The following is a 15,522-nucleotide window of genomic DNA, read 5'->3' as shown; positions in this document are numbered from 1 at the left end:
ACTTCTGCGTCTCTCTTTCAAATCTGCCTTCTCGTCAAGATCGCAGATCTGACAATCATCGACCATCCTACATCGCACCGCACACCTTGAGTCAACAGTTTACAGACAGTCGCAAATATGGCCAATCAATTTGAGCTCTTCACGTCGCTCCGTTTCGACCCCGGATTGCTGGGCGTCCCAAAGAGGCGTTTGGCCAATGCGGGGTGGAACGCCAAGATGACCTCCCCGTACTACATGCTCGACCTCCACCGGGATCGGATGCTTAGAGCCGCAACACATTGGAACTGGACTCCTGCCGTTGAGGCTATCGCCGGCGAGACCGGTCTGCAGAATCTCGCAGACGCCGTCGAGACCTTCTTGGCTCAGCATGGCAAGGAAACCCCACTGAGAGTCAAGGTCCTGCTTACCTCGGACGGGAAGCTTAGCTGTGAAGCATCACCAGTGCCCCCGGTGCCGTTGCAAAACCTCTTTCCCGAGAGACTCCCACCACCTGGAAGCTCGAAGGAGACCAGCGATCCTTCTGAGGAACCTCTTATGGAGGTCGTAGTAGATGACACCGAGACATCTCAATCGGAGTACACCCACTTCAAGACTACCAAGAGGGCCATGTACGACACTGCTCGGGATCGTGCGAGCATTGCGCCGACGGACCGAAAGGAAGTCCTGCTGGTCAACTCCAGAGATGGCACGATCATGGAGGGCAGCTTGACTACTCCCTGGTTTTGGAGGAACGGTAGGTGGGTGACACCTCCGGTATCTGCCAAATTCAATCCCGATGGCGGGAGCGGTGGTCAAGATGGAACCACTCGCAGATGGGCTCTTGAAAGGTGAATATCCTGACATATCACGTCATTCGCGCCTGCCTGCTGACTACGTGCTCAGGAACCTGGGTGCTGAAGAAGAGGTCAAGGCCGACAGTCTTGTCCACGGTGAGTCTTGCTGGATCAGCAATGGTGTTCGCGGCTTCACTTTTGGCAAGGTACGGCTCAGTGCCGCATAACAAGCTTGCGTTCTAAGCTCTTGTCGATTTATGAGTCCAGGAGGCGCATGATATCATGATATGATCAGAGCAGCCTACTATGGGCGGTTCATCGAACCAATCATGCGAACTTCGGCCTTGATAGCAACCACTGCCATGTTGAATCGCCATCTTCTGATTCGAGATGAACGCCTATCTTTGGGGCATATGTGTATTGCCGAGATGTTATATCCGGATGGAACATCGAGCATGGATCCAGAAAAAGAACCCTGACGACATCACAATGCCAAGTTCAGGTCCAGCGATTGCAGAACAATCAGGAGGCCTCGTCTCCTTGCATCGTGCTTGGCAGGGTATCCAGGAATCTGGAGTCGATCGGCGCCAAGACGGGACATGGCCCGCTAAGCTAATCCCTGCCCCGGAACCACCGTGCGGCGTCCGTTACATCATTCTGTAGGCGGGGAAGACCTCATCTCCCGGCCGATTTGTTCATCAGACCAAGCTGGTCGTCAAGCAGTAACAGTTTTGGCTCACGAGCCGTCTCTGATTTGCATGTGCCAATCCCCTTCTGAATCACGGCAGCTGGTTTGACCGGCGCGTATTGAGGTAGGCTGCTTGAAAGTTCAGGTGGCCGAAGCTCCCGCGGGGCATCTCCAAAGTAGAGCGACTGTGACAAGTCCAAATCGCTCAGGTGTTTCCATAACGTTTCCCCCTCTTTCTCGTTCATTTTGAACCACTTGTTCATCGACGACTCAGTCCAGTCTCCACCGGGCCATTTTGTACCCTAACCAACTGCCTCATCGGGCTGGACCGAGGGCCAGACTTCTTCCCTTTCCCCCCTATCCCCATGAGAGCTCAGAGCACGAGCGAAAGGTCCGAATGCGCGTTGTCACGAAAGCTCCGTTTCAAGCCTGCGGTTGCACCGCCCCACCTCCCGTGCCTTGCTCTGAACTGTCACACTTCAATGCCGGCATGAGCTCTCTCTCTCATGACAGAATACACCCAACCCGTCACTTCAGCTGAGCAGTCGTCAGCGAAACGTCAGCCCTGCCGTTTTATAAGTCCCTGACAGGCCGCCGCATGATTGCTGCGCCAACACCCCTTGGTGATATTTATCTTCCTTAACTACCGACAGATCACATCTAGAGCAAAGCAGGTTTTCCACCTACGCGCCCGTAACCCCCTCTCACGACTCACTTCAGCCCGACCAGGTTCTGAAGGTGCCGACATTCCGATCAGTGATCGCGGTACTTGCTTCTTACCCAAACGGGCAGGTATTTAAACGCCAGCTCAACCCAAAGAGCGAGCTTGTTTCGCAAACAACCTTCAAACTCAACTCAATTCATCCTACTGTCCACCGATTCAACTAGTGCAACCAGCTCCTTCCTTGACCACAGCTCCATACATAACCACGATGGAGGCATTCCTGCAAACCCAGGCAAAGTTCAAGCTGGACAAGGGTCTCGCCAAGATCCCCGCCGCCTTGAACAAGAACTACCAGCGCCATGGCACAAAGTCGTACGTTCACTTGCTCAACAAATACAAGTTCGAGCCCACCAAAGCCGGCCCCTATGTCCAGACCAAGAGGATGGCGCAAAGGGGTCTTGCTGCCCCGGGCTTCAATGCCCCTCTCGGCGGTCGCGTCTCTATGAAGAACGTTTTGGTGAAGAAGACCGACTCTGGGGAACAGAGCGGAGAGGTCACGGCGGAGGACCAGCAGTACGACTCCATGTACCTCTGCGAGGTGTCCATCGGCACGCCGCCGCAGAAGTTCAAGCTGGACTTCGACACCGGCTCCTCTGACCTTTGGGTATCCTTCCCGAATACATACTGCCGCTGTAGCAATCACTAACACAGCCAATAGGTCTTCTCAACTGAGCTCAGCAGCTCCCTCCAATCCAACCACAACATCTTCGACGCCTCCAAGTCCTCCACGTTCAAGAAACTCGACGACCTCTCGTGGAAGATCTCGTACGGCGACGGCAGCTCCGCCTCGGGCGACTGCGGCACCGACAACCTCGTCCTCGGCGGGCTGACGGTCGAGAACCAGGTCGTCGAGCTCGCGCAGCAGCTCGCGCCGCAGTTCTCCCAGGGCACCGGCGACGGCCTGCTCGGGCTGGCCTTCAGCTCCATCAACACGGTGCAGCGCGACGGCAACATCCGCGACCCGCAGAAGACGCCCGTCGACAACATGATTGCGCAGAAGGATATCCCCTCGGGCGCGGAGCTCTTCACCTCAGCCTTCTACAGCGAGCGCGACGAGGGTAACCCGAAGTCGTTCTACACGTTCGGTTGGATTGATACGGACCTCGTCTCGGCGTCCGGGGAGGAGATCCACTGGACCGAGATTGACAGCTCACAGGGGTTCTGGATGTTCGAGTCCGGCAGCGCGAGCGTGAACGGGAAGGCCGTCGGCAAGAGCGGGAACAAGGCCATTGCTGACACCGGCACGACGCTCGCGCTGGTCGCGGACGACGTGTGCGAGGCGCTGTACGCCGCGATCCCCGGGTCCAAGTACGACGACCAGCAGCAGGGGTACGTCTTCCCGACGAGCACCAAGGCGGACGACCTGCCCGAGTTCAAGGTCGCCGTGGGGGACAAGGAGTTTGTGATTCAGAAGGAGGACTTGGCGTTTGCGCCTGCTGAGGACGGATGGTGGTATGGCGGTGTGCAGTCGAGAGGGTCAAACGATTTTGACATCCTTGGTGACGCATTCTTGAAGTCCATCTATGCTGTGAGTTGCTTCTGCTTACGAACCATGTGATGAGGTGGTGGTGCTGACTTTGCTGCAGATCTGGGACCAGGGAAACACTCGGTTTGGATGTGTTCCGAAGATTGAGAAGACGCAGAACCTGACTCCGCCATCGGGCTCGGCGACCGGGTCCAGCAAGATTGAGACGATCAACAGAAGATGGTAAACAAACACGGCGTTTACGTTGCGATGGATGAAACATATGGCGGAATATGACTTATGAATAAAGCAGCAATAAACGATCCAAATTAACACATCAGCTTTCGACACTATCTTGCTATGTCTTGTCCGTGATCTCTGTCTGCTTACTTACCTGTCAAAGTACACGACCACCCAACAGCTACATAATTGGCCAAGCCCATTCATCATCCACATACAAGAAACCAGGTACGAGGATGAAAGAAGACGATGTACATGAAAGGGGTAACTGACAAATGCCTGAAAGATGTTTCCTTGGGACATAGCTTTGCCCACAAGGTCCTCAAGGCATGAAATGCGAAAAAAAAGGGGGGGTTTGGTGATATTTTACCCTCTCACCGAGGCTCGAACGTATAGCATTTCGAGCTAGGGCTTTCTGGGATCACCAGGCGTAGACCACTCGACCTTAGAGTCTTCGCTATGACGAGTGGCTACGGAAAGAACAGAACTGTTTCTGCCTATAGACCTCGTACGCTTGGTCAGCGTGTGCCGCAGAGGTGGAAGGCTGCCGCTTGAAGCAGATTTGGTCCATCAGGGTTGCGTTGGATAGAGTTGAAGTTATTCAAGTCACGAACACAAGATTGACAGGCACTTTGGGACCGCAAGACGTGATAGGCTGTTTTCTTGTCCAGGAAAGGCACCGTCGACGAGGGAAGAGACGGTAAGTTTCGACAAAGACATGGCAGGAAACCAGAGCTTCCTGGGCGTCATGGGGCTTCGAATGCGTGACCGGTCGTTTCTTTCCACCTCTGGTCTTGGCCAAGTATCATCTGGTCTAACATCAGCCAACTGTGCTCCTTCATAGTACAAATTCGGAGTCTTCGGAGTTGAACATACTGAGAGTGAAATCCAAGTTTGAAGACTCTGAGACCAGGGTCGACCAACTATTGACAGTGGTACTTCAAGAGGGAGCGATCACTCGCCATCAAGATGACGGAGAGAATACGGAGCCGATATGTAAAGACCGGCTCGGACAGCAAGCTTGTCGTCCAACCGGCGTCCGTGGTTGGTTCCTGTATCGCATAGAGGCTGACCGTTCATGAAGATAAGCTGAACTGAACCACTCAGCCAGACTCCCTCGCTCTTGGCGGGGGTCTAAGTTTGCCCTGTTCCGGGCCACCAGTTGTCATCCCATCCTGGGTTTCGAGGGGGCACATGGTTGGCAGGGCCAGTAAGGTTCGATGCGAGCGCAGGCAGATCCGGGGCTGTCCCAGCGTCGAGGGACTTGAAACGGTGAGCCGGCACATCGCCCTGGGCGGGTGCGGAGTGTCAGACGAGTTGTGAAGCACAGTCTGGGTCTATGATTCCATTGACCCAGAGCACTGGGATTTCTGGGCTCTTGCGAAATTCCACCATGACCTTTTTTCACATGTTGCGTGTAGGCGCTGTACACATGTTAACGAAAATGGCCCACGGGTAACGTGATCAGGACGGTGCATGTAAGGATGGAAACATGCCAGTTGAAGAGGTTACGTCCGGACCGGAGACGAGACTCTGGACTCTTCGAAATAAAAAAGCAAAAGCGGGTCCTGTTCAGCTCCGTGACGGTCGTGGATTGGTGGAGAGGTTATTCTTGGAGACGAAGTGGCATGGCTGGTTTGACAAGGCCCCGAGCTTGGGTGATGAGGTGGGATTTCGGTGAGGTGGGCGAAGAAGCTCCAGAAAACCAGCAGCAAGAGAGGGACTCTGGGAGTCACAGCCCAGGCTGGGCCAGGCCCCAAGGTCGGGCCCAAAACAGCGTGGCACTTCCGGCACGCCGGTCCCAAGGGAAGCATCCTACTGGCTGAGGGGCATGACAGCGAATGGGGGTTTGGGGGAACACGAGTGACGAGTGTGCAGTTGCCGGCCAGCCAGCCAAACGGCCAGCCGGCTTACGGAAGCACAGCCAACGCAACATGAGCAGCTGCAGCAGCAGCGTGCCTCCCCTCAGTTCCATTGCTGCTGGTTGCTGAGGGACTGATACGCAAAGGTGTGTTCCAAGAACACCCGGACCAGACAGGCCAGCCGAGGATGGATGACAGCACCTAAATAAAAATAAAGACCAACGTTGAAGGTGCATGTTCCTGTTAGCTGTGTCCGTCCACCATCCACCGTCTAACATAGCGCACCGTTTAGCTGAAGTGAACTGGAGACTGGGGGACGGGAACCTGCCCGGACCACACCCGTACCCGTACCTTAGTCCGTCCACATTTTCCACGGGCACCCATCGCACCGATTCCCTCAGGTGGGTAGGCAGGCAGGTACCTCTGGGCCCCATTACCCTAGCAGAGGTCCAGCTACACTACCGCACCGTACCTTACCTGCCTAGCAGAGTACAGCACAGCCAGTTGAGGCCCCTCAAGTTTGCGTTGCTTTGGCCCTGCTGCTGGCCTCTGCCTGTCTGTCCAGCCCGTCTTGCCTGCTCTGCTTCTTGTCGTCGTCTCTGGCCGAATTTCCTCTCTCCCTTCTATCATCACCACCAACTACACCCCTGCGATTCCTCCTCGCACTCAAACCCTTCTCCTCCTCTCCTCCTTTTAGACTTCCACCCTTCGTCTGCTCTTTCATTAGAAGCAGAGAGGTTCGAGGAGACCATTCGGGTAGAGCTCCGCCCCTGCTGCACTGCATTGCGGTTTTTTTATACACTCTGCCGCAACCCTGCTCTGCTCTGCTTTGCTCTGCTCTTTGGTTGCAGAGAAATCTGTCCGACAAGAAGCTGTGTGTTGCTGTTGCTTCTGCTTCTCCCGAAGCCGACGCCGCCGCACTGCCCAACGCCCGCCCGCTGTTGTATTTTATTTTTAATACGCCCTCTTGGCCGTCTGTTTGCCCATCGCCCGAATTCTTCGCCAACCGCAGGGCGGTACTTGCTTTTCCCCCGTCTTCCATTCATCAACCGTTATCTGGCAAGCATCGCATGATTCCCTCGACATCTTTCCGCCGCTTCCTCCGCTCCTCGAGCCTGTCCTGCTCGTCAACCTGAGCATCAACCTACCGCCGAGTCAACATCCGAAAGGTCCAGATAGCTCTACGAGAGCTACCGAAAACATGGCGGCCCCCCGACGCAGAAAGATTGGTCATCGACGACGCATCGAGGATGAGGAAGATGGAGAAGGTGGTCCTGATCAGCTCGACCTCGATGACGACTCCATGACCGAGGGTTCCATCATTAGTGACGACCACGATCACGGCAACGATAGCGATACTAGCAACATCGACGAGGCCTCCCCCATCACCCCGAACGCAAGGAAGTCTGCTGGAAATGGAGCCGCGAAGCATGCTGCCCGGGACCCCTCGGCGCCCGCCAACAACAAATCTGTATCCGATGCCGATGCCATGCTTCAGGGCCTTTCCGTCAGCGACCGTCCCGAGCCTGTGCAAGAGCTCCAGCTCGACGACCCCGCTGTATCGCCGCCCAAGTCTTCCGCTCCTCTTGTCGTGAGCTCCAACTCGTCCCGCCCCGCGGAGCCCGTCGGCGAGCGTCGTCGTCGGGAGCACGAGGAATACAAGAAGAAAAGGGACGAAGACCCCGCCTTCGTTCCCAACAGGGGGGCCTTCTTCATGCACGATCATCGCCATGCCGGTCCTTCTGCTAATGGCTTCCGGCCTTTTGGCAGAGGTCGTGGACGTGGCCGTGGTGGAGGCATCGGAGGCCCCTACGCTCCCATGAAGTATGCTTCCCAGAAAGAGTCATCTCGTCATCTCTCGGCTAACCCGCTCAGTCAATTGCACAGTCCGACCGATCCTCTGACCAGTGGTCAATGGGCACATGATATGCATGAGACCGTCGCCGACCCGCTGCCCTCGAGACAACCAAGGCATCTGCCCGAGGAAGAGGGACCGGCCAACGGCAACGGCTTCATCCCGACATGCCCGTCCAACCCGACCCCCATCAACAGGACTCTGTCCACCGAGCGACACATCGGCAACGTGCAGGTGAGGGTGTCCCTTCCCGTCACCGGGAAAGGTCCTGCTGCGTTTAGCATGCCAGTCAAACAATACACCAAACTTCCAGACCACCGCCCGCCCCTGCGTCGCGACAAGCCAGTCCGCATCTCCCTGCCAGACAACCCGCCCAAGTACATCTTCCCCGCCGTCGACCGATCCTTCATCTTCATTCCCCGTGCCATGCGGCCGAACCAGCAGCGGACCCGGGGCAAGCCTCGCTCCGGCCTTGGTTCGATGGGAGGGTTTTCTAGACGGACCAGCGTTTTTGGCGGAAGCTACTACGGCAGCGCCTATTCTCCGAGCATTGCTCTCAGCCGTCGCTCCTCGTTGGCACCTGATGGTCGTGAATACCTCTTCTCGCCCACAGGCTCTGTCATGTCGAGAGCTCCTGTGCCAGTCGAAAATTCCAGACCTGTTGTCAGGCTGCCGCCCGCGAGCCACCCTCATCAACCCTTCGTTCCTAATCAGCCGTTTGTTGGGCAGGATGGCATGCCCATGCAGCCAATGCACGCTATGCACCCGAATGAGACGTCCATCAACGATTTGCCGCAGCCACAAACCCACCCGTTGCCTCAGAAGCCTGCATTCCAGGAGAACCGGCCAAGCCAGATTCCTATGCATCAGCCTCGCCCGCAAAAGGCAGTATCGGTCACAAACATTGAATCGCCGACCCTCAACCAAGGCCCGCAAGCTTTCCAGCAGGCTTTCCACCAGCAGGTTCCTGTACAGGTGTCTAACGGCCTACCTCAGGAAGCTCACTCACGACAACCGTCGTACCCCACGCAGCACTCAACTGGCACGCCTTTGTCTCAGATCCCCGAGAGGGCGATCCACGCTGCTCCTTTCCAGCCCAACTACCCGCCTCCGCAACAGAACTTCTACAACCAGCCTTACCCCATGATGCAGCATCAACAACCGTACTTTTATCCCGGACAGTACAATGGTAACAGCATGGGACCGGCAGCTGCGGCGCCGTCTTTTGCACCCCCCGGACAGCCGCCCCAGGGCCCTGGCTTCCCTCAACAAGGCCAGGTCGATCCCGCGGGCGCTCAAGCAAACGGACAGGCCCCGGGAGGACCCAACTTGGTCGCCCAGGAGGTCAACGGTATGGTTTACTATTACGATGCGGCTCAGCTTCCGCCCATGAACACCTATCAGGGCTACCAGCAGCCTCCCCCGCAATTCGGACCCGGTGTTGGTGGCATGGGCGGAATCACGCCAAGCCCGGACGGTTTCTACTACCAGCAACCCGCACCCGGAATGGTGTACTACTCGCAATAGGATTATGGGCAACTATCTACCACTTTGGTTCCTTCGTTCCCCGTAACGCCTTCTCCATAATCCTTGTAATTCTCAATGTCGGCTTTTCTGGTCGCGCTATACCCTCTTCTCGTCGGACGGCTGGACGGGGGCACAGGGGCTGGAGGAATTTCAAAAAGCGATGAGCGCTAATGAACTCGATATGCTTATGGTATTGCTAGGACTCGGGCGCTATTGATCCGCGTTGAGGTGCACTTTGTTTGGGAGGGACTCTGTTACCGAGGTTTTCGCCACAACCCCCCTTTTTCTTGTTCCAACACGCTCGCAAGCATCTGATAGCAGGAGAGGAAAGGACGGTCTGGCGGATCATGAGTTAGGAGGGGGAGACAGCGCAAGGTTCCTTGGTTCTACAACCTCTACACCTTTTTCTCGAATTCAAGAAGTTCCTCCCATTGCCCACGTCGAAGCCCCTGCCACTTCCCCCTCTCTTGGGTTTCCTATCAGCTACCATTACTTCTCCAAGCGTCTGGCGTTTTCACGGGTAATTTCAGTTGTTTCCTTCGTGCTTAACCCCGACAGATGGGGCGTTGGTGAATCGGAGGTCCAATCTCGCACAGTTTTTTTAGGTTCTCTTTCGGTTTTGGTTTTGGATTTTCGGTTGGAGCGTCTATACATTTCATGGGTACTAGTTTTTTCCTTCCAGCTTATGACCCCATTACGTTGATTTCTGGTCCAAGTTTACCTAGACATTCCTTCAGAGGGAAAGGGCGATTGACCCTTCCCCCGATTTTCTGTTTCTTTTTCCTTTCTACCTCATCATGACCACACGATATGCCTAGACTAGTTCTCGCCGTTTGACTTTTCCTTTGCTTTGCTTCTTCTTCAGTATCTCGTGAGAGGGCTTTTCCGGTCTAGGTATGCATGTTTAGGGGGATATTCTTCTGACGACCAAAAAAAAGTTTCTTTGTTTAAGTGGAAGGGGGGGGAGCGGGGGCTTGAAAACTCTTTTCCTGCTTGCTCATGATGATTTCGCGTATTTATTTACCACGCGAGAGGGAAGAGAATGGTGTTGGCAGAAGAGTTGACGGATAGGAGGGCGGAGATGGGGAGAGGTAGATGTATGTGATGCTTAGTGTGTGTACATGGTAGTTCTGAGGTGTTGGAGGCCTTTAGGGTGTTGCGCTGTCGATGTATACAATGGTTGGCTGGATTCTCGTGGACCTCTTTGCTCGGGTGCCTGATGTTGTGATTGCAAGGTACAATCACTTGACAACAAGGTCTGGAACGAAACTACGGCCTGAGACTCTCCTCGGTTTTGACTTCATGTTGCCGTTGTCACTTCTGCTGTCCTTGTTGTCGTCCTTTGGTCGTCCTTCGTCGTCCTCGTCGTATGAGGATCTCGTTTGGTATGTATTAGACTTCGCTTAACCTGAAGCACCGGAGATAATTCGAGCATTCAAATGTGGCAACATCACTGGGGATATTTCCAGGTCTTCATTCTGCTACAATTTGACGGTATCAAAATACGAAGTCGTACGAGTACAGCTGCTTACAGAGGCACCAACCCTCCTCTCTGCTCGTATTCCTCTACTGTGCTCACGAATACTCTCCGGACGACAACGACATGGACTGGCCATCGACGCACCCGTTGCGGGCTTACCGACCCGAAGAGATCACCGCCCAAGAGTTCAAATCTGCCTTGGAGATCAGTCTTCGTAACTATTACGATGCTGAACACACACAGCACTATAATAGAGTGATTGTGCTCACATTCTGCTGGGATATCGACTATATCCGCCGCGCGAGAGTTGGACACTGGACCAGCCAACTTGGCGATACTTTCCAGCACTTATACGGTTACGAAGTCTTGCATACTTCAGTACCGGCGTTCGCGCCCAACCCGCACGGCATCGTCTCGCAAGTCGTGAGGGATACACTATACGGAACGTCAAACCTGGCCCGGCTCGGGAGAGAAACCCTCGTGATCATCTACTACGTTGGGCATGGCAGTGTGATGCAAGCAGCACCCAACGATGAACCGAGCCTCCTTCTACACCCAAGTTGGCCACCCACAGTCTTCGACCAACCACCTCAACCTATCGGTTCCTACCATTCCCAAGATGTCCCTCGAGTATACTTCACGAATATCCGCAGAGAGTTGATCGATAGCGCCGAGCCAGATGTGCTAATGCTCCTTGACTGCCCTTATGCTGACCACGCGGGCGCGATCGGGCCCGGCAAAGAGATCATCGCAGCTTCAGTCCCCGATCACCTCGCCTGCGCCGACGGCTGGCGATCGTTCTCTGCTTGTCTCGTCTACCACCTCAGGCTCGCAGCGACTAACAAGCATATCCTGACGGTGCCGCAGCTCTACTCGAGACTGGCCACCAAATGCTTCACATTCGATGTGCACGGCGAGGCCGAGTTGGCTTCCATGCCCGTCCATATCCAACAACACTGCAACACACCCCGCGTCCCCATCTACCTAGGACCGATCTTGCCGGCATTCTGTTGGTATTCTGGACGAGTCGGCCTGTATATGTCCCAGCCAGCTATAGTCGTGCTAAGCGTGCGCCTGCGAGACGCAGAAAGCATCATCCTATCTGACTTGACGTCGTGGTCGGCACTATCGGGCGTTGACTTTGGTGATAGAGTGCATTTCGAGCGCGCGTACCCCACCGTCTCAGGGACGGAAATCCTCTTCAAGGCTACACTTGATGTTTGGTGCGGATTGAGAGGCTGTCCAGCAGTGAATTTCATCACTATCATGGTTAACGACGAGTTTGCGCGTAATATTGGGCCTAATCCTGTCTCTCATATGTAACGTAGACGACGACAGCGACGACGACGACGGCGACGAAGGGAAACGACGAAGGATAATGACGACAGAGTTGACGAAAGAGGCGACAACAAGGAACGGTAGTATACCGCCTGAACGGAGGAGAGCCACCTCGGACTTTCAATCTCATCCCAGACGCACCAACTCACTCGGCGATCTTGTCCTCCTCGGGATCACCAGAAGCAAGCCTGCGCGAACTGTCGATGCTGGCGTCGCTGCGGCGCTGGCCCCGCAAGACTTGGGGGAGTAGACTGGGGGCAGCGCGGGCTTTCCGGACAGAATCTGGATTCTTCTGTGATAGGCAACAAGGACGACGACAGCAAGGACGACGACAGCAAGGATGACGTCAAGGAGCCGCCCCAAGAGTTTGGTTTGGTCCCAGGCCTGTTTTCGAGTACCTGCCTTAATCACGTCGCCAGGCGGTCAGGTTCATCGTAATGCCCTGGTTGTCTGGTGCGTGTCTGCACCATGTTGTGCTCGCCACCACGACAGTAACTCCTCGTGCGAGTCGCAAACAGATAAGTATCTCGAACAGGCCAAGAAAGAACTATAGGCCCGAGATTTCCCCGGATGCTCGACACCTATCGTAAGATAAGATGGTTGCGATAGGCTCAAGTGTTTGGGCTGTCCCAAGGGCAACGATGAAGGTGCTTCATCACACTTTGGAACTAGTTTCAGCTCATTTCTTCCATTTCATACCTTTCTTGCCTTTTATACGTAGCCAAAAACAAATTACCTGAAACAAAGAGATCTGTCTGCACAGGGATATATACAATCGTCAATTTTTGTCTTCACTTTTCGCCATTGTATCAACATGATGGAAAACCAATAACCCAATAAAACAAGAACAACCGACCCCGTTTTCCCCTGATGAAACACACCGTTCGTCTAAGCCTGGTTGCGCTTAGCGAGCATGCTCAACGCGCTGCCCGCGAGGATGAAGCCGGCCTGGTCCTTGGTGACGGCGTGCAGCGTGGGGACGAGCACCTCGGAGCCGTCCTTCTTCTTGATGAGCAGCTGGACCTTGCCCTTGCCGCCGTTCTGGAGCATCTCGTAGAGGCCGACGGTGCTGACCTCGTCGCAGGCGGCGATCTTGTCGTAGTCGGCCTCGTTCTCAAACGTCAGGGGCACGACGCCCTGCTTCTTGAGGTTGGTCTCGTGGATGCGGGCGAACGACTTGGTGAGGACGACGCGGGCGCCGAGGTAGCGGGGCTGCAGAGCGGCGTGCTCGCGCGCGCTGCCCTCGCCGTAGTTGTGCTCGGCGACGACGAGCCACTCCTGGCCGCGCTCCTTCCAGCGCTGGGCGAGCTCGGGAATGGTGTGCTTGGAGCCGTCGACGTCGTAGGCGGCGTTGACCTCGCCCGTTTCCTTGTTGACGGCGGTGTTGAGGGTGTTTGTGCTGATGTTGGGCAGGTGGCCCTTGTACTTGAGCCAGGGGCCAGCGGCGGAGATCGTGTCCGTGGTGCACTTTCCGGTGACCTTGACGAGGACCTTGAGGCCGGTGATGTCGCCCTCGGGGAAGGGGGGGAAGGGCTCGAGGAAGGCGAGACGCTCAGAGGTCGGGGAGATGGCGACCTTAATCTCTGGGTTGGGCTTCTCGGGTGAGATGGCCTGGAGGGAGGCGACGCCGGACTCGAAGGGGGACTTGGGGTTCTCGAGACCGCGGGGAGGGTTGAATTGGAACTCCTTGCCGTCGGTCGTCTGGAGCTTGTCGGTCATGGGGTTGAAGGTGGTTGATCCGGCGTAGGCCATGGCGGTGACGATCTCAGGGGAGGCGAGGAAGTTCATGGTGCCAGGGTTGCCGTCGTTACGGCCGCGGAAGTTGCGGTTGTAGGACGTCAGGATGGCGTTGAGCTCGCCCTTGGGGATGTCGTCTTGACGCTTCCACTGGCCGATGCAGGGGCCGCAGGCGTTGGAAAGAACGATACCACCAGCGCCCTCCAGAGTCTGGAGGGTGCCGTCACGCTCGAGGGTGGCGCGGATCTGCTCGCTGCCAGGCGTGATGTAGAAAGGGGCCTTGGGCTTCAAGCCGGCGGCTTCGGCCTGCTTGACCATGCTCTCGACCTTGGTCATGTCCTCGTAGGAGCTGTTGGTGCAGCTGCCAATGAGACCGGCAGACAGGACCTCGGGCCATTGCTCTTGCTGAATGGTGCTCTTGAACTGGGACAGGGGGGTGGCCAAATCGGGGGTGAAGGGACCGTTAATGTGGGGCTCCAGCTCCGACAGGTTGATCTCGATGACTTGGTCGTACTCGGCGCCCTCGTCGGCTCTGAAGTTGAAGCTTCCCCAGTTCTTGTAGCCCTCAAGAGCGCGGTGCTGGGCTTCTCTGCGGGTTTGGAGCAGGTAGCGTTCCGAGGCCTTGGTGTAGGGGAAGATGGACGTCGTAGCGCCGACTTCGGCGCCCATGTTGCAAATAGTCGCCATGCCGGTAGCGCTGAGAGTCTCGACACCCTCGCCGAAGTACTCAACAATGAAACCAGTTCCACCACGTACGGTAAGCTTGCCGGCGAGGTTGAGAATGACGTCCTTGGGAGAGACCCAGTCGTTAAGCTTGCCAGTCAGCTTAACACCCAGCACGCGGGGGGCCTTCAGTTCCCAAGGAGCGCCGACCAAAGCCTCAACAGCATCAGCACCGCCGACACCAATGGTGATGGTAGACAGACCGCCAGCGTTAGGGCTGTGAGAGTCCGTACCCAGCATCATGATGCCCGGCAGAGCGTAGACCTCAAGCACCGTCTGGTGGATAATACCCGCACCAGGAGGCCAGAAGTCCATGCCATACTTGCGTCCGGCCGACTCGAGAAAGTCGAAAACCTCCTTGTTTACTTGGATACCGTCGACAAGATCGCTGTCAGCGCCCTTGGAGCCCACAATCAAGTGGTCGCAGTGGATACTGGCAGGAATGGCGGGCTGGGCAAGGTTGCAGGACATGAATTGCAGCAGGGCCATCTGCGCAGAGGCGTCCTGCATGTTGACTCGGTCCGGGTTGAGCTTCAGGTTGGCGCTACCGCGGATGTTGCGTCCATTTTCGGTGTTGGTGAGGAGCGACTCCTCGGCGTTGTCGAGATGGCTGTAGAGGATCTTCTCGGCGAGGGTAAGGCGCTGCTGTCCTCCGAGGACGTGGCGGACCTTGAGGAGGTTGTCGTGGAGCCTTCGGTAGGTGTCGGGCTTGATCGACTTGGGCAGGAGCTTGCGCATCTCGGCGTCAAGCTGGTCAACGTCTTGTGCCGTCGCAAAGGTCCTCCGGACTGGCAGACATGAGGACGCGGAGAGGCATGGTCGCGTGCGCGCCAGGAGCCGCTGTTGCGGTGTTAGTAACCTCATTGTAGGCTGGAAAAAAGTTTTGAGTATGGCTATACCCTCGCGGCGCCTCCAGTTCGACTGGCAAGCTGGATTGGTGCCATTGTCGCTGCGCACCTCGCTCCCAAGACTATGTGTGAGTCGTAATGGCGGGGTGTGGAATTTTTTGGATTGCAAATTGGCGATGTCGGATTGGAAAGTCTGGGGGAGTTTTACACCATTTGTGGGGCAACCCCAAAGAAACCTTGCACTGCCGGCACCGGCGACGAC

At 56.0% G+C, this 15,522-nt stretch overlaps 4 protein-coding genes across 4 annotated transcripts; 3 read left to right on the top strand and 1 right to left on the bottom strand.

Moving 5' to 3' along the window:
• Nucleotides 1-117: 117 nt before the first annotated feature.
• Nucleotides 118-1,000, top strand: COL26b_013007 (uncharacterized protein; the record flags this gene model as incomplete). The annotated part of the gene is made up of 2 exons (XM_053185635.1): nucleotides 118-827; nucleotides 883-1,000. 2 exons carry the CDS (start codon nucleotides 118-120, stop codon nucleotides 998-1,000), a joined length of 828 nt encoding a protein of 275 aa, XP_053030428.1.
• A 1,393-nt stretch (nucleotides 1,001-2,393) lies between these two features.
• COL26b_013006 (uncharacterized protein) lies at nucleotides 2,394-3,897 on the top strand (the record flags this gene model as incomplete). The annotated part of the gene is made up of 3 exons (XM_053185634.1): nucleotides 2,394-2,789; nucleotides 2,844-3,713; nucleotides 3,772-3,897. 3 exons carry the CDS (start codon nucleotides 2,394-2,396, stop codon nucleotides 3,895-3,897), a joined length of 1,392 nt encoding a protein of 463 aa, XP_053030427.1.
• Nucleotides 3,898-6,953: 3,056 nt separating this feature from the next.
• COL26b_013005 (uncharacterized protein) lies at nucleotides 6,954-9,134 on the top strand (the record flags this gene model as incomplete). The annotated part of the gene is made up of 2 exons (XM_053185633.1): nucleotides 6,954-7,576; nucleotides 7,640-9,134. 2 exons carry the CDS (start codon nucleotides 6,954-6,956, stop codon nucleotides 9,132-9,134), a joined length of 2,118 nt encoding a protein of 705 aa, XP_053030426.1.
• Nucleotides 9,135-12,840: 3,706 nt separating this feature from the next.
• On the bottom strand, nucleotides 12,841-15,356 carry COL26b_013004 (uncharacterized protein; the record flags this gene model as incomplete). Its single annotated transcript, XM_053185632.1, has 2 exons — nucleotides 12,841-15,252; nucleotides 15,312-15,356. 2 exons carry the CDS (start codon nucleotides 15,354-15,356, stop codon nucleotides 12,841-12,843), a joined length of 2,457 nt encoding a protein of 818 aa, XP_053030425.1.
• Nucleotides 15,357-15,522: the final 166 nt, after the last annotated feature.

This window comes from Colletotrichum chrysophilum (genome assembly GCF_026319265.1).
Source record: "Colletotrichum chrysophilum strain AFK26 chromosome Unknown scaffold_200, whole genome shotgun sequence".
Taxonomy (NCBI): Eukaryota; Fungi; Ascomycota; class Sordariomycetes; order Glomerellales; family Glomerellaceae; genus Colletotrichum; species Colletotrichum chrysophilum.
This window is presented reverse-complemented; position numbering and strand designations above follow the sequence as displayed.